The sequence below is a fragment of the Ooceraea biroi genome, chromosome 14 (genome assembly GCF_003672135.1).
Source record: "Ooceraea biroi isolate clonal line C1 chromosome 14, Obir_v5.4, whole genome shotgun sequence".
Taxonomy (NCBI): domain Eukaryota; kingdom Metazoa; phylum Arthropoda; class Insecta; order Hymenoptera; family Formicidae; genus Ooceraea; species Ooceraea biroi.
This window is the reverse complement of record NC_039519.1, coordinates 1,957,650-1,978,554: the sequence shown is the minus strand read 5'-3', so window position 1 is coordinate 1,978,554 and position 20,905 is coordinate 1,957,650. Positions and strand designations below refer to the sequence as shown.

Sequence of the window (20,905 nt, the reverse complement as noted above, 5' to 3'; positions counted from 1 at the left end):
TTCATGTGTATAGTTTAGAAGTTAGTTCATGTAGTGTTTTTTTGTTAATAATCTCGCATATTTATCGTTGAGATAAACTTGTCTATTTCTTCTTTTTTCAAGAACTTATATATTTACCTAAATCATTCATTGAAACAAAACAAACAATAAATAACTAAATAAATAAATAAATATATATATAAATATATATATATATATATATATATATATATATTGATCATTCATCTTGCAAATTTTAATTGCACAATTCGTTCTGCTAGTCGGCTGTACGCGGCTTCGGAAAAATCGACTGCAATGGTTAAAAAACTAGAATGGGGGTGGATTATTATACTTCGGGTTACATCACGATAAATAGCTCACTCACGCCCGCCCTGGGACAGGAAACGAGAACAGTGAGACCTGAATTCGTCGGCGGGATCGTCCTGGGTAACGGGCGGGGATCGACGATAGAGCGTCGGCGCCACGGCGGCGGGAAGCACGCAGACGCATTTGTACCGAGGCGGATGCGAGAAACGGGAAGTCAGAGCAGGTCTCCCGAAGCTAGACAAACCGAGCAGATGACTCTCGGGCTGCCTGATGGTGATTTACCCGCACTCACTTCCTATGAGTTTTTTATTCGAATTAACGCGCAAGAATTCGCCGTGAACCGCGAGACTCGTGACTCGTCCCATCGATCTTCCGGCATCGACGCGTAACAGGCAGGTCTGTTCTCCCTGTCCCTGTTTTTGCTCGTTTCACCTGTTCGGACGCTGCGTCGCGACGCCCGCACGATCCCAAGCGTCGCGCAAAATCAGGGCATTGGGATGGTCGGAGAGCAATGACGTGCCGCCCGGGAATCGTCAACTACCTGTGAACTGACTCGGAAACGTGAATCGAGACAAAAGTGATCTGTGAGGGATGTGCATTTTTGATTATAAGCGTGATAATTATGCGAATCTGTGGTAATTAGTATGATAGGAGTGTCCCATAGGATATCAAGAGCAAATAAGGAACGTATTATCAAATATAGTAAGTTAATTTATTATTGACAAATAATATCTGCAAGCTGTATGCAATGTTGCTATCGTAAAATTCTTGTTGGTAAATATATTTATAGGTATACATATTTTATACATTTTTTAAGATAATTTCTGGAAAGATGTTTCGAATTTGTATTATAGGAATATTCTTGAATATTTCTTAAAAATGTTTTTTAGACGTAAATCTGGAAAACAGTTCGTGTAAATTCTTTTGATGTTCTAATGCAACTTCAATTGCATCAACTATTTGCGAATCTGTTTTGTGTTATTATGTTAATAATATATTTGGTCGGTGCATAAGTTTTGTTTTTGCCGAGTTTGCAACTTCTTTTTATTGAAATAAAACAATCGATACAGCATTAAAGTATTTTCCATCCGTTTTATTTTTTACTTTTTCCCATCTTTCTGGCAATATGCAAATACGCGTCGAAAGAAGGAGTCATCTTTTGAAGTGATCCATTCATCGACCCATCGGCAAGAATTTATGCATTGATCTAATATAATATGTGTTAATGTGTTAATACGTGGAATGATAAAAATTGTAATACGGATGTAAATCAAAAGTTATCTTGTATAAAACAAAAGTAGACAGTTAAGCCTGCGGCACACAGTACGAGTTTTCTTACGGTTTTGTTACTCGATTCGTTACGTGCTGTTTAACGACGTGCTCTGCGTGTTCCAATCATAAGACTGCTACTAGTTTTAGCTTCATACATACAAATTATCTTATGTGTTGGATTAATATTTTAGTTATAAGATTTCTAGAGATTTCAACGTAATTCTGCAAAACTCTAAAAATCCTCTAGATAATAGCCAATATTACCTACAAATATTATATATTGTACACAAATTAAAGAAAAAGAAGTTTTGCGCGCGCGCGCAAACACACGCACACACACACACAAATACATCCATACACACATACACTTGTTTGTGTGTATTAAGTTCTTTCACCAATTTTTATAAGGCTTAATAAAATAATATATATTCAGTTGTTTACAATTAAAATGTAATTGAAATCACTGTTTTTATTTATATTGAAGAATTATAATAACATTTTTAAGTTAAGTTTAAAGGTTAGGAAATAAAAACAAAATAAAGGTTAGGAAATTTATCACCTTTAACTAATTATACATATATATATTCAATTAATATCATATCATAATTATAAAAAAATACATAATTACTTATACATATATACATATAACTTTTGCTTTTATATTTATCTTATTATTTTTATTTTTTATGTGTTTGTCGTAAACGTAGTATCGTCGTATCGTCTGCAGCTAGTAACAAATCTCGTATGAAAAATAGCACCGAATCTATTATCAAAAACTAGTATGCTAGCACGTACAGCAGCTCGTAGCACGCAATATTTGAAGTTGCATTGCCAATATGGGTGCTAGTATAATGTCTCGCATGCGATCTTGTACGAAAAATCGTACCGTGTGCCGCTGGCTTTAGTATTTAATATTTCTACGATAAGTATAGATATTGATACATCATTACTCATTTGACCTTACAATTGGTGACCGTTGTACTTACAGATTGATGACTAATTGGAGGATCAAGAATTACAGAAATGAAGTACTTGAAAATCGTGTTATTCACGTTCAATTTATTAATATGGGTAAATAATGCACATTACAAGATTATAAATTAAACCGATGACAACGGCGCGTGCCGCAACCAGTCACACCATTTTAGGCTATTAATAATTCTGGCGTAATTCTGTACTTTACAGTGATTTTATCTCTTATCTTAACGTACGTTTCTTTTGCATTGTTAGACCGGTCTGTTTAGATTCTATTACCAAAAAAAGCGAGAGGATCATTTAAAGCTCCGTTGACCTTTATGCAATATGGTTAAAGAAACGGCTTTCTGTTGGAAATGCAGAATTACTTTGCTGTGAACATTGCGATTGCGGAACACTCAGTGTAAGAATATTGTGCGGTTTTTTTTCTTGATAGTTGGCCGGCTGCACGGTACTTGTGATAGGTGTTTGGCTACTTCTGGAGCCCAGCAAGGGACACATCCTCAATCTTTTCGTACCTGACGTCAAACCACATGAGACCATTAATCTGATAGCTTATAGTCTGCTCGGGCTCGGTTTCATCGTAATCATGGTGAGCTTCTTCGGCTGCCGCGCTGCGTTACGCGGAAATCAATGCATCCTCGCCACCGTGAGTAAAACGGCACTTTTATTGTCACCCGTAAGTGCGTACCATTATAGGCGTCGGGTCAAGGTCAATGATGTTTCTGTCGTCGTTCTGTTGTCGCTCTTTTTCCCTCAGTACATGAGCATGTTGGTCGCGCTGATCGTTACGGAACTGGTGACGGCGGCGATAGGCGGATTGATGACTTTCCAGATCTTGTCAGACTTGGAGAAAAGACTTACCAATAAACTAGCGGTGGATTACGGTCACGATCCGACTAGTGACATCTCCTTCAGCCATAGCCTGGACTTTGCGCAGTACAAGGTGTCACATTGACAAAAACTTGACTCGTTTACTGTTCGTCCATCCCGAATAGCACCTTTTAAGAAATTCTTTCAGTTTTCTTAATATCTTGTGATATTTTCTTGTGATATTTTAACGTAATCTCGTTTAATCAATTCGTTTTTCAACGATCAACAAGTTTTTTGATTATTATTTTCTTGTGATTAAGACTTCAAGTTTGAGCTAAGTTTATTTTCGGTAATTGTTTAGAATAGGATCTTTTTCGAATTTTGGTTTCTTTGCGGCTCTTTTGATAAAACTCTTCATTGTGACTCTAACAGTGACAATCAATCGGGGGAGCCCGAAAAATATGTAACCTACATATTTTTTTAACTAGTTGTTTTCAACATGATTTTCTGGATCGGTAATTATTTACTTTTAGAAATACAACGCCGATGATCTTGACCTTGACATATATTATAGAGATATATTATCATCCTGAGTAACCTTCAGAAGGTTTTAGTCGGCGATTATTGTTTATTAAAAAGTTATTAACAAAAAGTGTTTAATGATTAGTAAATGATTCCGCATGGGTTCGACGAAGTCCGTGTCTTCGACATTCTACGCCAATCGAAGTCCCCCGCGGGCGAGGTAATTCTTCTGGAGTTTGTTTATATTTTTTTCGACGGAGGGGGGGCTTCGTTCCTCCACCTGCATTACCCGCTCCACGCAAATAATAATAATAATAATGTGTAGAGGAAAAGCGCCGAAACTGACATAAACCTTTTAAAGAGACATACCCTTATTTCTCAGAAAATAAATGTTACACTTTATCAAAACTAATATCATGATCTATTTAATTAGGTAACGTATTAAGAACTCATAGTTTATTTATTTCTTGTTTGTTTATATGCTAAATGAGCTTATATCGAGTTCTTGAGGTTCGAAAGTTTTTTTCCTACAAGTTTTCTATAAGTTCTTTGATAAATTACATAGTTTAAACAACGGTAGTTATCTTTCTTTATAATATCAAGTTCTTCTACATGCTTGTTGCTTTCTAAAATATTTTATTTTAATTTTTATCTTTATTACTTTTTTTACAGTACAATTTCAAAGATTTAGAATTTAAATTTGAGAGTTTGCCGTAAATCGACATACTCTATACGATACGTATACCACTCTGCGATTAACATAACTTAATTTCGATCCTTTATAGAATACATGCTATTTGTCATAAATTTATATTTTTGTTATTACATATGTGTTTTGTATATTATTACATAAATACTTTTATATACATATACTATCAAGAGACGCGGTAGTGTCTCGCGCCAAGTAGGGGAGACCAGGGACAAACGTAACATTTTACTTATTTGTGTTGATATCTTCGATTTACTTGTTTATTTATAAACTTTTCTATCTCATAAGATTAATGCATTCTTTACTTATTATTTGGTATGGATAAAACTTATGCACATTATACAATTACGTGGAAAAATCGAATTTTATAAAAATCGAGATTTGTTACGATTGTCCCTACCCCTAGGGCTGGTTGTAACAGGGCTGAAGATTGATTTTAACAAGATAAAATAAAATTAAAACAAACATATAATCAATGTAGTGAAACGTTTTATTCCTTATAAACTTTGTTCAAATAATTCTGGACATGTTTAATTATTTTAAACATAAATAATGAAACATAAAATTATAAAAACAAAATTATACGAACATAAAATTATTCAATCATAAAATAAACGAAATTGTACAAACATATAATAAACAAAAATGTTTAATATCACAAGGAACTTCTCTTTTATAACACAACATAAACTATTCTTATAAATTAAGGTTATGCAATTATTTATACCTGAAGAAAATTAACTAAAAAAGTGAAAAATCATAAATTTCTGGAATTGATATTCATATAGGTAAACAAAAAAAGATAACAAAAAATAAAAAAGGTATGAAATACTTCGATATCTGTTACAAAATTGAAAAAAGTCACTCATTGTCAGAAAGACAATTATGGCAAACATAACTGAATTTATTGTTAGTGCTAAGCCTCTATCTGTTTTTCTTTTTCGTATATTCGGCATTCTAAAATAATAATAAGAACGTTTTTGTAAGAGAAATATATATAAATGAATAGAAATCAACACCAATAACAATTATTGTTTTCGGGACATAAGTAACAGTCTGTTACTTTTGTCCCGACTTAGATTTTTGACACAATTGATCAAATATTTAATGTTATAAAATAAACTAACCTCAAAATATGCATCAAACTATTTAAAGGAATAGCGACTCATTTATAATAAACAATAAATAAAGGGATAAACTAAATTTCCAATGCAATATTAAGAAATTAAGAAAACACAAAATACTTTGACCGTGTGTTTGTGGCATCGATGCAACACAGACACAGAACCTCTCATGAAAGAGCTACGAGCGCTATTGAGGTGAGAAGGATGTTTAAAAGACGTTGTATAACCGTGGATAGATTCGTACATGAATGTTTTTTTTTTAGTAATCGCGTTTGTTACATTTGTTCCGTGTTACTTTTATCCCTGGTCTCGCCTATACATATACGCGCAGCGAGACCGCACCGTGACACTTTTACGCGAAGCGACGCTTTCGCAGACACTCAGATTATTAGATCTCAATTATCGCTGAACGGATCAAGTTTAGAGTAGGCTCAGTGGATAGCTTGGGGTCGAATTATTTAATAAGTGTTTTCATTTTTCTTCTACGTGCCTTACGAGCGGAGATATGGCGAGGCAAAATCTGAAATTGGCAAATTTCACTTAAGAAACGTCATCAACGTCGTTTGTACAGTTCGATCTTTTCAACGAGATGGCAGCAGCTCCGTTTCCTCGCGTGCGCCAGATAGCATGTACATATACCGACCGGCGGAGATGCTGTTGGTATATCCGTGTGACTCACACATAACGATCATATGTAGAGGCTCTACATTAGAAAACTCTAACTTATCGACCCGACCGTCATGCATAAGTCACACGGATATACGGACAGCATCTCCGCCGGTCGGTGTACGACAAGTGTACGACGCGATGTAGTGCAAGAAGTTGGAGTGAGAAAAGATATATTTGCGAGAGAACGAGTGAGTGAGAGAGCGAGAGAGCGAGTGAATGAGAGAGCGAGAGGGCGAGTGAGTGAGAGAGCGAGAGGGCGAGTGAGTGAGAGGGCGAAAGAAAGAGAGTGAATGAGAGAGCGGAAGAGCGAGAGAGCGAGTGAATGAGAGAGCGAAAGAGCCAGTGAATAAGAGAGCGAGTGAGTGAGAGGGCGAGAGAGCGAGTGAATGAGAGAGCGAGAGGGCGTGAATGAGAGGACCATGTCGTCAACGACGACGACGACGACGTTGCACCACGTCGACGACAACGACAACGACGACGTTGCACCACGTCGACGACGACGACGTTGCACCACGCCGACGACGACAATGACGACGTTGCACCACGTCGACAACGACGTTATACCACGTCGACGTCGACGACGGTGACGACGTTGCACTACGTCGACGACGATGTTGCACCACGTCGACGACGACGACAACGACAACGACGTCATTGTACCACGTCGACGACGACGACGACGTTGCACCACGTCGATGACGATAGAGAGTGAGAGAGCGAGAGGGCAAGAGAGCGAGTGAATGAGAGAACGAGAGGGCAAGAGAGCAAGTGAATGAGAGAGCGAGAGAGCAAGTGAATGAGAGAGCGAGAGAGCCAGTGGAATGAGAGACCGAGAGGGCGTGAGTGAGAGGACCACGTCGACGACGACGACAACGACGACGACGAGGAGCTCAAAGCAATACCAGCTTCAGCGTTTGAAAAGTATTTTGAGGACTTAAGCGTTGGCACATGTGTATTGCATCCGATGGGGCCTATTTTGAAAGTGACAAAATCAATATTGATGAATAAACAAGTAATTTGTCTTTTATTAACTAATTCCTGATACTTTTTTTGCAGAATGTATATTTATATTTATTTATTAAACGAAATAAAAAACGACGGGGGTAAACTCTTTTTTCTTGCATATATTAACTTCTGTGCATAAATATACTTAATATAATTTTATATTTTATAAACATGTAAGTTAATACTTTTAAAAACCTTGACTGACAGGACTATGGCTTTCATCTCCTCATATATTATAAAAAAGAATAACATACTTCACACTACAAAATGTGTGAAATCACAACAAAATTACCTTTTTTAAAAAAGGTACAAAAAAGCGCCAAGTATACACGCCTGAAGTTCTTTCAAAAAAGGACTCTACAAAACTAATGATATGAACAAATTGCGCCAACTACAATGGGTATTTATGCAAACCAGAAAATCTATTACTTTATTATTACTCTTTGGCCGATATTCATTGTTGATTCTGATTTAAAACCATCTTAAGTACAATCATAAGATATTTGAAACCAATCACACAGTCGTATTAGCATCTTAAGACATTACTTCAGATCGTCTGGAAATAAGAACGGACTATGAATACTAGCCTTTGATATTAAAAAATAAAGGACATAATAATATTAAGCAGATATTTTTATACGAATAAATATTTTAATACATAGAAATATATTTATTAATACAAATAAGTGTTTTTTTCAAAATACTTGAGTGACCTTTAGAAGGTTTTAGTCGGCGGTCATTGTTTATTTAAAAAGTTATTAACAAAAGAGTTTTAATGATTTTTGCATGAATTTTCAACTTTCTACGCAAAACAAGAACTTGACTTCGACATATATTACAAAGATTATTCTCGTGAGTAAGCCACAGAAGGTTTTAACCATCGTCCGTAATTGTTACATATTAGAGGAAAGACGCCAGAACCGACCATTTTGTTTTTGGAGGTTATCTCTTAACTTACAGCTCGAAATAAAAAGTTGCGTACACATATCTTGTTTTTTTCGAACCTGAAAAAACCGCCAAAAAGTCGCTAAAATTGCATTTTTTGCTATGCAAAAGATAGATATGAGTACGGTAACGAGGAAAAAGCTATATTCTTATGTTTTGAGTTGCTGATTGAGAGTGACAACAATCATAGAAAGAAATGAACGGAAATGTTTTTTCAGGTTCGAAAAGAACAAGATCCAATGGACGAAAACTAACCTCGGATTCGTGTTCAGCAACCCAAAATACATATGGATAGGATAGTTTGGCTTCTGGGATCGACCACTTTTTTTATTTTGTGTGCCTGTGTAATGAACGTATACGCAATTGGGATTAAAAAATCCGAAGCTACTATTGGTTGATGGACTAGAAATTTTCCGAAAATACCCGATCTCCAAATAAATTAGCTTTAAAATATGCTTCAGCATACACTTGGCCAAGTTAGACTTGATTGAATAAGTCTAACTCGGATGAAAAACTTCTTCATCAAGTATGACTTATGTCAGGACTATGAATAGATGACAAAAATAAGTAAAACTTCGTTAATAAGTGAAACTTCATCAAGTTAGCCTTAAGTTCAGATATAAGTCACGACTATGAATACCGCCCTTAAAATAGCTCTCATTTAAAAACTACTTTGCGGTTATTTTGTACATATAACGTCGGAAGACCCGGAAAGCCATATTGGAAAAAAATAGTTAAAAAAATATGGAGGTTATATATTTTTCGAGCTCCATCGATTCATTATCACTGTTAGAGTCACAACGAAGATTTTTACCAAAAGAGCCGCAAAAAATGTCAAAATGCGAAAAAGGAAAAATCTTATTCTAAACAATTATCTTATTTTCATTAAAAATGTATATAATAATCGTTTCTATACTCACGGCATAGTGCATAGCGAAATAATATTGTGAAATATTTGGCTTTCATAGTACTTGTACCTATTACAAATGTCCCATCACATTTCTTTTTGCAGCACACGCTGAAACATGCCGGTTATGTTTTATGCATGAAATTGCATGTGATAGTTTGACCGATAAACGATCATAAATCGTTCACCCGTCAAGGCATTATGCTATAATTGGAAGAGCACAGGATGATTTCATTACAGTTTAATTGCTGCGGAATATATAGTGACGACGATTATAATGGCACGGCTTGGTGGAGGGATGGGCAAATATCGGGGAGCAGGAGGCAGGTTCCTCTCACGTGTTGTGTTCTGAAAAATATCGAGGTTCGTATACTCTAATCCATATAATTCAACATTCATGATAATATTCATATTCCAGTCTTCATTTCATGTTACTTGAATATTAATAAAATATTTTTGTCATACGTACTCGCCGCGGCATAATGCTTCTCTGATGATAAGATGAAAAATTTAATGGTGTTGAAAAGAATGATAATAATTATTATGAATAAGAAACAAGTGGATGAATCTATTTAGATTGAACTGGATGAAGCCTATTTCGATTGACAAGGTGTATATAAAGTTAAATAAAAGTTTAAATTCTCAAAATTGAAAAACGGTCATTTTATCTGCACCATATACTTAATGTACAAATTATGGATTCGTAACCCAATACTTTCATTGTTTTTAAAGTAATCTTAATCTTTGAATTTACAGCAATCCAGATTATGCATATTATCATATACTTGAAATATTTTATTTATTTATGATTCAAAATATTTATTAGTAAAAGCAAAAGGTGTTATCTTACAGAATAAAAATACAGATAGTCCGATGAGCGTCGTTTCCAGAGTATTTCACAAAAATGTAAGTAAAATATTGGTAATTTCTATCTCTATGAAATAGAGATAAATCTCTCTCTCTTTCTCTAGAGAGGAGGGGAGGGGTGTATGAACTGTATGTGAGTAATCTTTTGTCGCTAGCAGAACGAGAAACCATGGTTATATCCACAACCGAAAGATGAAGCTGCGTGTCAAATTGAAGATGAAGAGGGTCATGAGGGATACAGACACAAAGAAGTATGCTTTATTGTATTATAAAATATGCGTTATAAATCATACTTTCTTTTTGCTATATCACTAATTTTTAAATAATGTTTTTAAATAATGCTATATTTTTAGGGTTGTCTTAGAAAAGTTACGAACTGGTTACAGTGTGAAAGTTTCACGTTAGTGTTTCTCGGCATGGCAATGGCAGGAATACAGGTAATTTATTTATATAAATTATTGTCTGCTATATTGGAATAGTATGGAACAAATTTTCTTGGTCGAAGATGACTTTATTTCAAGATAATGTATAATTTTCAAAGGTTATTTGATTTCTTATGAGGACTGTGTTTGGTTCTCGTAATAAAATATTAAAGGTTGCTCAATGAATTTGTAGAATAGTAACCGAATATGCAATGTAGTAACCAAAGATGCTCTTTATTTGAAAGAATTTTTTAAATTTCTTCGAGTAATAGGTTCACAAAAATGATTTTTCTTAAATAGCTTTTGTTTTGTACGAAGCGTCGCTTGATACATATCAACAGTAGAAGTGTGAGAGGAAGTGCAGAGCCACCCTCTCTCCGCAAAAATCTAACCTAACATAAGTTTTCCTTTTGTGTGGACAGTTGAAAATGCATGCAAAGTCATTAAATGTTTTTTGTTAATAATTGCTTAATAAACAACGAGCGACGGCTGAAACCTTCTAGGAGTTACTCAGGAAGATATCCTCTATAATGTATATCAAAGTCAAAGTAATCGGAACTGACCTAGCTCTCCTAATCTGTATAATTACCTTTATTATTATTTCTGATATATTATGATGTATCTCAGAAAGTAGACACGACCACCACACGTGTCAAAATAAAAAAATCGGAGCTGTATAGCCTTTTCTGCATAATTACTAAGATAAGTAATCAAATGTATTTGTGTTTCAGACATTTGGAATAATAACGTCCGCCTTCCTCTGTCGAACAATAAGAGACATGCAGGAAGAATGATCCATGGTGCGTAGTCTAAACGAAATGAAGAGAATGTCATGGCGCGATTATTCTACGCATTGACAACTTTATGAAAACAAATACTTTCGTTTTGTATTTTCGTGTATGATTATTTTTGAAAAAAAGTTCCAAGATCCGTTCCAGTGTTGCAAGTAATCAAGATCTAGACGAGAATCGCAAAACTACAACTAGAAAAATTCGTGGAAAGAAAGTAATCGAAGAATCCTCGTTCTATCTTGTGAACTATTAGATCATTGAAAACTTCGAGATGAAAAAAGTGCTACGCTGTAGATTGTAGATTTTTCCTATCCTTGCGTGCGTTTTGCTGCGAGTCAGCAATAATTATTGACCAATATGATCCGATACAGTATATATGTGTATATACAATCATAAATGGATCTTTGACGAGTTCCATTTGCATATTAGCAAATCATGATATTACGATGGTATTACTGATCTTGCAACCATTCGGTGAAGATTGATAATGCGATGTTATTTTCGCGGCGTTTTATTACTTTCTAAATATACATATATGCCAGGTGTCATTGAATGATAAGATATATGCAACGCGTATGTGAGTCTTTCGAATTCTTCTTTTCTCCATCTGAAAAATTGACCTGATTTGAGATATAAAATAATTTTTTGTATAAAATTTGAGTACAGAAAGTTTTAAAAAGTCTTATTTTTAACGACTTAATGAATGAAGTTGTGTAAGTGTGTAGAAGACTCGATCTAATCGATATATTTTGTTAATAGATTATATTAATTTGTTGATTTTTTTTTATTCATTGAGAAATAGGAGAATTAAGAAGAATTATACAGGGTGTTTTACATAAGGGTAAAAACTTTTCGCTCACAAGTAGGTAGATCTCGTCAAAATGAATTAAAAAGTCCTTAAAAAGGCGGTTGAGGCCTTTATCCTCTCCACTCACATCAGTCATGTCAGAACGCGTGCGACGATTCGCGAGACCATTCTCACTCCATCCACACTGCATGCTACAAAGCACGCTTTCTGGCTTCACTGGTGCCATCGCGCCCCACTGACAAGGGAACATCGCAAAGTGGAAAATTCTGATTTTGATGCACCTTTATACACATATAAGGCGAGTTAATAGATGAATTTAGAAATTATTCGTTGCGGCCCAAAAACGGTTTTAAGGGGTGAAACCACCCTTCAAACGTAAGCTGGCTTTTTGCTTTTTCTCGATATATCTCGGAAATTATTCGAAATATCGAAAAATATTTTATACAAAAGTTTCATGGTAAAACTACTTCTATTTAACCACCTTAATAAAAATTTTTTAAATATAATTTTTTCAAAAATTTTCCAAATTATGTTTAAAAAAAATTTATTAATATGGTTAAATAGAAGTAGTTTTACCATGAAAACCGTTTTTGGGCCGCAACGGATAATTTCTAAATTCATCTATTAACTCGCTCTACATGTGTATAAAGTTTCATCAAAATCAGAATTTTCCACTTCGCGATGTTCCCTTGTGAACCGTAAAACAACGAGCGTGAGACCCTCCTACCGACGAGCCCACTAAAGCATGTACTGATTCGCTAATCTTCTTTTAATAATAACACGAAATTTTACGAGGTTGTTTGCAAAGTTGTACAGGACTTTTTATATCAATTTGACGAGATCTACCTGTGGACGAAAGGTTTTTACCCTTATGTGAAACACCGTGTATAATGACGTTTTCAATTTCTTAGTTTTATTAAACAGCTTTCAGATAAAAAGATAAAAAATCTCATTGTCTTCATTTAATAACGCACTAAATTTTTATTTATACGTGTTTAATTAATTAGTCTAATAGTCAATATTAATGTTATTACTGAAGATATTTATTAATTTAATTCTACATTTTTCGATTTGAGGAAAAGATTAATGATCGACATATATTGATCAGAGCCACGGAATGTCATAATAATAAATAAATATATATTAGATTCTTGTAGATATTCATCCATTTAATTTATATATTTGTGATACAGGCATATATAGATCAGTGTAAAAAATGCGTCATATATATATATATATTCTCTAATCAAGAAAACGCTTTCCTCTACAACACTAATTTTTGAAGAATATATTATGATAACTTGTGCCAAAGGAATTTATTGTATAATAATTAACATAAATTTTAATATATTTTTATTTTCTCAATACAATTGGCCGGAAATGTTCTACGTGTTTATAGTAAGCACCTTAATGAGATAATAAAGATGTCCTCTGTATAAAATCGTTACATTTCGTTACATTTTATTTTACATTCTCATTAGTTGTGAGAAGTATATTAAATTTTACATTTATATCCTATCGAAATCTAGTAATGTCTCAAAGTTAGACTTATGCGATTTACAGAAGCAGTTTATGCATTATATTACGAATATTCTTAATAATAATTTTGAAAATCGTAAGTAGAAAATCGATATCAAAGACAGAAAATTACCTGATATATAAAATAAGAGTTTTGATGAATCAATCATATAAATATTTTGATGAAATATATATGAGTTAATTATTATCCACACTTTCTTCGTAAAAATACACATTACGATCGTTTAGCGGCTGAACCGGTCGACAATTCAGAAGCAACGGACCATCCATTGAACAGATTTTTCGAAATTGCTCCATCTAAAACCAAAAAATTATATATTTACTTATTATGGATTTATTAGGGGTGTGATTTAGTTTTGAGGGTTTTATTTGCTCAAAAACGCATGTATTTAAATATGATAATGAATGAATACCTTAATCAAAATATTTTCCTTCGTTTTCTATAACTTTTTCCCATCTTTCTGGCAACAGATGGATTCCACGACGATAAAATGACTCTTCTTTTCAGTTGATCCATTCGTTGACGAATTTTCGCACTTCTTCGAAATTATGAAAGTGTGTATCCTCTAAAGCGTGTTGCATCCACCGGAACAAATAATAATCACATGGAGCAATGTCCGGAGAATACGCGGGGTGCGGTAAGACTTCCCATTCAAGCTCTAATAATGTTTGTTTCACTGATAACACAACGTGAGGTCGAGCCTTGTCACGAAGAAGAACCACTTTCCGTCGTTTACTCGCAATTGGTGGTCGTTTTTGGTCCAATGCTTGCTTCAACTTGTACAATTGGTGTCGATAACGATCAGCCGTGACAGTCTCATGCGGATTTAACAGCTCATAGTAGACTATCCCACCAAATACAGAGCATTACTTTTGAACCGTGAATATTGCGTCTCGGAGTGGATGTTGATGGTTCGCCTGGATCCACCCATGATTTTCTGCGTTTGGGATTATCGAAATAGATCCACTTTTCATCCCCAGTAACAATCCGAGACAAAAGACTCTTCTTTTTTTGCCTGGCAATCAACGAAATGCAAATGTTCAACCGGTTCGCAATGGCACTTTCCGATAATTGATGTCGAACCCATTTCCCTTCTTTCTGAATTTTTCCCATTTCATGTAAATGTTTGGTAACTGTTGTACGATCAACATTTAATGCTCTGGCAAGTTCTGAAGTGGATTGTGTTGGATTTTCATCCAATAATGCTTGCAAATCTGCATTTTCAAGCTTTCTTGGTTATCCCGAGCGTTCTTTGTCCTTCACATCAGTATCACCACTTTTAAAGCGTCTAAACCAGTATTCACACGTCTTAATTGATGGGGCAGAATCACCATAAGTTTCCACAAAAATTCTATAACCGTCAGCCGCAGTTTTCTTTTGATTAAAAAACAAAAGCAACGCATGTCAAAAATGCTCTTTCGGAAGTTGCATTTTTACGATGATATAAACACGACTGTTATTGAATCTATTGCTATAATGCTACTAAATGTCATGGATAATGTCAACACTGTAAGAAACAACAGTTATCGGAAACAGCTATTGGAACAAACTGACACTACAGCCATCTGTTGCAAACCCTCAAAACTAAATCACGCTCCTAATATATTGATAATAAAAACCGGTACTAATAATTTAAGTAATAACGTTAACAATCTTACTTGCGACGACGATATGGCAATCGGTTCTTGTTGAATAATCCAGGTGACAATTTCACTGCAGGGAGGTTGACTAAAAGAACCATTGTATGTGTAATAATTTCGGTCAAATGGTGCAAACATCCATTCTAATGGGAAAGGAGGTATATAGACCTTGGAACCCGGACAGGTAATGCGCCACAAATTGCTCACAATGTGATCCAGATAAGGATTATCTACATGATTTATCTGTAACGTTGTTGTTAAATAAACGGGATTGCAAAAAATTAGATCTGACAAACGAAATACATCTTGATCAGTTGATGTATTAGAATGTATGTAATTTCTTGATAGGAAATAGCTATTACATATTGGGTCAGTAAAACATTCGATTCGATTTGGATCTCTTCCCATCTTGGAGAGAGATCTCAGATGGTAAAAGATCCTTTAATCTCAGCTCTATCGTCGCCTACCTCTGTCAGAGTAGGTGTACCTCAAGGATCCATTCTTGGGCCTCTTTTATTTGTGCTATACTTATCGGACTTTAAGAACGTACTAAAACATTGCAAATATAGTTTTTATGCTGATAACTTATTTATACTAACTTATTTATTACTTCTTATTTATTACTAACGTGTCGTCTCTCTCTCCTAGAGACTCTCTAGTCTCCAGCACCGGAAAGGGAAGTCCTGATTGTGATTAAATAATTGATTGATAAATAATTTTGCTTCTGAATGCAACAAATAAGTAAATTTGATGCAAAAATCGGACTAAACTTTTTGACTGACCCAATATATAAAATATGATTCGGTAACGAAACAATCTTACTTGAAGGAAGAAAGAAACGATTACAATCCCATCCTTTGCTCCAAGTGTGATTGCATCCATAGGTGATTTAATTCCACGCTTCGTATGAATCACTTGTAACTCCATAGGATAACGAACATAGTCTAAAGTATGTTCACTGCCTTCCTCGTTAGATGGACCCCAGTGAAAGAGAATATTAAAGAAATCGTATGCACCGGTTAAAGGTCCACCTTGAAGTTGTGGCCACATGGTGCTAGTCCAAAACCCTCGAAGAATTACTATAAATTAACGCAAAACATAAAAAATATGAAGATAATTATAATAAATTTTTAGTTTTATTTCATTTAATTTTACATGTATTATAAATTGTAATGTATAATATAAAATAAACAATATTACAGGACTATATTTAATTTAGTTTATCTAGTTCTATAAATTATTGTATAGAAACTGTAGCAAAAAATATTAGAAATTTATCATAATCTATTTTAATTTAGTTGCTTACCTATGGGAAATATATACATACCTGCATGACCGTCATTTGTGATGGTCATCGATAAAGGTCCGCTGTTAAAATTGCTCCACTGAAGCAATTCTGATGGTTGCACTACTATGGCAAGTCTAGTAATAATATTGATGGGTGATTGATAGCTACCGCTACTATCAGGATATAGGTCTTTCCAAGTGTGAGGTCCGTTTTGATGGGCATATCCGAATGAGAAAGCGAGGGGATAATAGTCGTTTTCCAACCATACAAATAATTGTGTCCAATCCAAAATTTCGGTTAACAGTAAAACTGAAAAAAAAGATTATGTAAGAAAATTGTAATAAAATAAAACAATCTAAATTCTAGATTATATAAATATATAAATATAAATATAAATATAAATATAAATATAAATATAAATATAAATATCAATATAAATATATGTATATAAATATATATTATTAGATTGTTGTATATATATTTATACATATATAATCTAATAATACTCTGTGTGTGTGCGTGTGCGTGCGCGCGCGCGCGCGCGTGTGTATGTGTGTGTGTGACTATAAATATAATACAAAATCATAAATTTATAACTTCATAAAATTCATATAACTTATATCAATTTCTGGTTATCATTTTTTAAATTATAACAATACATCTTTCTGTAATTAAAATTATTTTTAACTTATAGATATTAAGGTTTTTTAAATTTTCCAATAATCGTTTTGGTTAAATTTTAAAACTTTCAATATTAAGTAATATCTAATAATTGTGTAATCTTTATGCTATATATACCTATGAGAAGCACGCTGCTACACGTAACCATACATTCCGCTAATGAGAGATCCAACATTTTGATAACAATATGATATAAGCTATAAAACCTCAGGGTTATTTTAAAATCCGAGCAAAACTTTTGCCTGATAAAGATTTGTGCGTATACGAACTTGAGAATTTGTCCAGCATCTCATGTAATAATTTCTAATAAAAACATTTATAAAAATACAAAATGACGTGAAATGTCAAATAACAATTACAAATTCATGAAACTTACTTCAGTTTACAAAAGCGATGCGAAGATGATCTCATAATTCATAACTGTAAATATATTCCACTAAAAAAATCTTACAAAGGTGAAAAAACTACGCCAAGCATATAAAAAATTCCAACTTATACGCAACAAAAAGTTTAAAAAATATTTATTATAAAAATCAAAACTAAATATAAAATCAATTGTTAACTAGCCAAATATCTAGAAACAATTCAGTTTGAGTACTTTCTCTAAATATTTCCCATGCATACTCTCTTATTGCATGACGACATTGAAGTACTTGGCGTGCCCGGGTCGCATTGGACATATCTTCTTGTAACTATCTTAAAATTCTTAGAAATTTGTACAGTATCTTGACTTGATTTGTATCTTGTATCTCTCTCTCCCCCTCCCTCTCTCTCTCTCTTTCTCTGTCTCTTTCTCTTGTATCTTGTATCTTAATTGTCAATAATGACTCACAAACCTTTTTAGTTGGATATATTAAAATAAACACATTTACAGTTTTATAGACTAGTAAATTAATTATAAATATCTGTTTTCATTACTTACAAGGGAACGTTTCCAGCTGATTCATCGTTTTCGATTCAAACTGTATGCAGAAATGTTATGGGTGATGCCAGTAGCATATTCTGCAAGTTACAGCCCCTACCTTTGCGTTAAAAAAATAGCGATATAAAAACCTTCCCATGCAGGGTGTCCCAAAAAGCTGGAAACGATCGAATATTTCATAAGCATTGCTGTTGGAAAATTCGCGTTACATGTCGCGAGCGCGCGTAATCGTCCCGGCTCGCGGGGGTGATCAATTCGCGGATCGATGGCGACATCCGTCGGATCACCGGTCGAAGCCTGTCGCTGCGGGGGATATCATAATGTGCCCAAACGACGTCGCGGCCCGCGTGTCTCGCGGTGATTGGCTGACTGAGGAATTCGGCAACCGTGCTCCGATAATAGTACGTAGCGAGGGAGAACGATTCGAAGTCGTGAACAAGCCGCATCTCCGGTCGATTGAGTGCGGTCGATTGTCGTGACGAGTGGTCAAGTCACTCGAATTAACTCGCGAGCTCGTGGCCGGTCCGTCCTTCCACACGGAACAAGTCTCAGCAGGGATCAAGCGATACGACACGCGGCGCCTTCGTGCGATTCCTGCTCGCCATCGTCCTGCGGTCTCCGTCGGAGCATTCGGAGCCCGTGCTCCTATCGTGGCCGGCGTATTCGGCGCGATCACGGCTGGATCGAGCGATTGCTGCCGTCTGAGCGATCACCATCCAACGGCTCACTTGTGTGAGCGGCTCAATTGTGCGTGCATCCACAGAAAAGATTTCTGGACTTAATGCTATTACTCTTTAATTTATCATAAAATAAGATCGCTATAGCGACAATCATATTTATTATTGAAAAGAAGCATATTTTAATCTTGAATAGAAAATTCTAAAATCTAGATTATAATAATCTTGGTGCTATCTCATTAATTTTCTCAGAAGGATTTAGATAAAAATTTGTAGCAAGTTCAAAATATTCTTGATTTAAGAATATTGTGAGATCTAAAAGACATCTTATTCTATTATTGTAAGAGAATTTGTAGAATCTGCACAAAACGGCCAATATTTATGTGTTGTAATCGAAAATCGGGAAAGTGTTTCTGTGTATTTCTGTGTATATGTACTTACTTGAGAAATAAGATTCGAGATAAGACATTTCCATATCTTTTAATATTTCTTGTAAAGTATTGCACTTATTCATTGTAAATAACAGAAACACAGAAATACACAGAAACACTTTCCCGATTTTCGATTGCAACACATAAATATTGGCCGTTTTATCCGAATAAAGGACGCAGAAACGCCGAGTCGACGAGCGACTGTGAGAAAATGATGCGTCGACATCGACAAAGCCTACTATAAAGTGGCGCTAATATCAAATTATTCTACATACAAGAATATATAAGCATAAATTTGTATATGTTACTCTTGTCTCAAGACAGTAAGACAATCTTATTTAATTCGAGAGAGAAGAATAGAAATTACTGATTTAAATTAAAAATTGTTTTATTTTCATATTTTTTATACTTGTAATACGATTAAATTAGTCAAGAATATTTTTTGTCTTGTTATCAGAAATCCTTTCTGAGGGTGTGCATAATCAAACCCATTGGCACCTATGACAAACTGTAAATAAAGTGCAGTGCGCGGAACACGTGGCTCCTTTTTCTCTTCCCCCGCCTTGCGACTCCAATTTTCCTGGTGGAATCGGTCGCTTCACGCAAGTCGTGGCGGAGCGTCCACCCGTTGGCGTATCTACCCGGTCGCGCCGTGTCGCGTCGACAATTGCAGTTTAGAAGAAAATGTTTCAAACAAAAGTTGTAAGGTTTTAAAAAGCGCATTCAGTGGCAATATGAGTGTGACCATGGGTAGTGTTACCAAGGTCAACTTGATTTTTTTAATGAAAACTCCTATTTTGTATTATATTATCTTTTTCTACTAATTAATGTGAACAACTTTTGTCTGAAATATTTTTTTGGATTTTCTGTTTTTAATTTTTTTTATTTTCTGTTTAAATTTTTTTTATTTTTCCGTTTTAATTTTTTTATTTTTCTGTTTTAAATTTTGTTATTCTTTTGATTTACTTTTTGCATTTTTATGTTTTTAAGTAATTTTGATGTGAAAAAACAGTTTTTATTAGTTGCGCCCACTGTAATCAATTTTTGTGTCTTAAACATTTTTTGAATCGCACATGTTATCATTAACTTAAAATTACTTAAAAACATAAAAATGCAAAAAATTAAATCAAAAGAATAACAAAATTTAAAACAGAAAAATAAAAAAATTAAAACAGAAAAATAAACCAAATTTAAACAGAAAATAAAAAAAAAATTAAAAACAGAAAATCCAAAAAAATATTTCAGACAAAAGTTGTTCAAATTAATTAGTAGAAAAAGATAATATCATAAAAAATAGGAGTTTTCATTAAAAAGTTGACCTTGGTAAAACTACCCATGGTCACACTCATTTTGCCACTGAATGCGCTTTTTAAAACCTTACAACTTTTGTCTGAAACATTTTCTTCTAAACTGCAATGCTTATGAAATATTCGACCGTTTCCAGCTTTTTGGGACACCCTGCATGGGAAGGTTTTATATCGCCATTTTTTTTAACGTAAAGGTAGGGGCTGTAACTTGCAGAATATGCTACTGGCATCACCCACAACATTTCTGCATAAAGTTTGAATCGAAAACGATGAATCAGCTGGAA

General features: G+C 34.3%; 2 protein-coding genes across 5 annotated transcripts; one reads left to right on the top strand and one right to left on the bottom strand.

Moving 5' to 3' along the window:
* The first annotated feature begins 490 nt into the window (after positions 1-490).
* Positions 491-13,838, top strand: LOC105279993 (tetraspanin-11). Of its 4 annotated transcripts, none has more exons than XM_011340145.3 (9): positions 492-1,008; positions 2,567-2,649; positions 2,990-3,202; positions 3,314-3,499; positions 9,488-9,610; positions 10,100-10,153; positions 10,273-10,365; positions 10,468-10,551; positions 11,268-11,355. In XM_011340145.3, the coding sequence occupies exons 2-9, from the start codon at positions 2,602-2,604 to the stop codon at positions 11,328-11,330; spliced, it is 864 nt and encodes a 287-aa protein (XP_011338447.1). In that variant the 5' UTR covers positions 492-1,008; positions 2,567-2,601; the 3' UTR covers positions 11,331-11,355. The 4 variants fall into 4 exon arrangements, with proteins under 4 accessions (XP_011338443.2, XP_011338444.2, XP_011338447.1 ...); XM_011340143.3 differs by having other exon boundaries at positions 10,270-10,365; XM_011340141.3 differs by having other exon boundaries at positions 491-1,008; positions 2,990-3,499; positions 10,270-10,365; positions 11,268-13,838.
* A 1,390-nt stretch (positions 13,839-15,228) lies between these two features.
* Positions 15,229-17,752, bottom strand: LOC109611007 (carbonic anhydrase 3-like). Its single transcript, XM_026975124.1, has 4 exons — positions 17,402-17,752; positions 16,643-16,912; positions 16,138-16,394; positions 15,229-15,558 (listed from the first exon to the last, which is right to left on the bottom strand). Exons 1-4 carry the CDS (start codon positions 17,457-17,459, stop codon positions 15,265-15,267), a joined length of 879 nt encoding a protein of 292 aa, XP_026830925.1. The 5' UTR covers positions 17,460-17,752; the 3' UTR covers positions 15,229-15,264.
* Between the last annotated feature and the right edge of the window lie 3,153 nt (positions 17,753-20,905).

Coding starts and splice junctions, on each gene's coding strand:
- LOC105279993 (XM_011340141.3), top strand. CDS start 2,602: ATGAAGTACTTGAAAATCGTGTTATTCACGTTCAATTTATTAATATGG. Junction 10,366..10,467: donor AGGGATACAGACACAAAGAA/GTATGCTTTATT, acceptor CTATATTTTTAG/GGTTGTCTTAGAAAAGTTAC. Junction 10,552..11,267: donor TGGCAATGGCAGGAATACAG/GTAATTTATTTA, acceptor TTTGTGTTTCAG/ACATTTGGAATAATAACGTC.
- LOC109611007 (XM_026975124.1), bottom strand. CDS start 17,459: ATGTTGGATCTCTCATTAGCGGAATGTATGGTTACGTGTAGCAGCGTG. Junction 16,395..16,642: donor CACAAATGACGGTCATGCAG/GTATGTATATAT, acceptor GTTAATTTATAG/TAATTCTTCGAGGGTTTTGG. Junction 15,559..16,137: donor TCGTTTCTTTCTTCCTTCAA/GTAAGATTGTTT, acceptor ACAACGTTACAG/ATAAATCATGTAGATAATCC.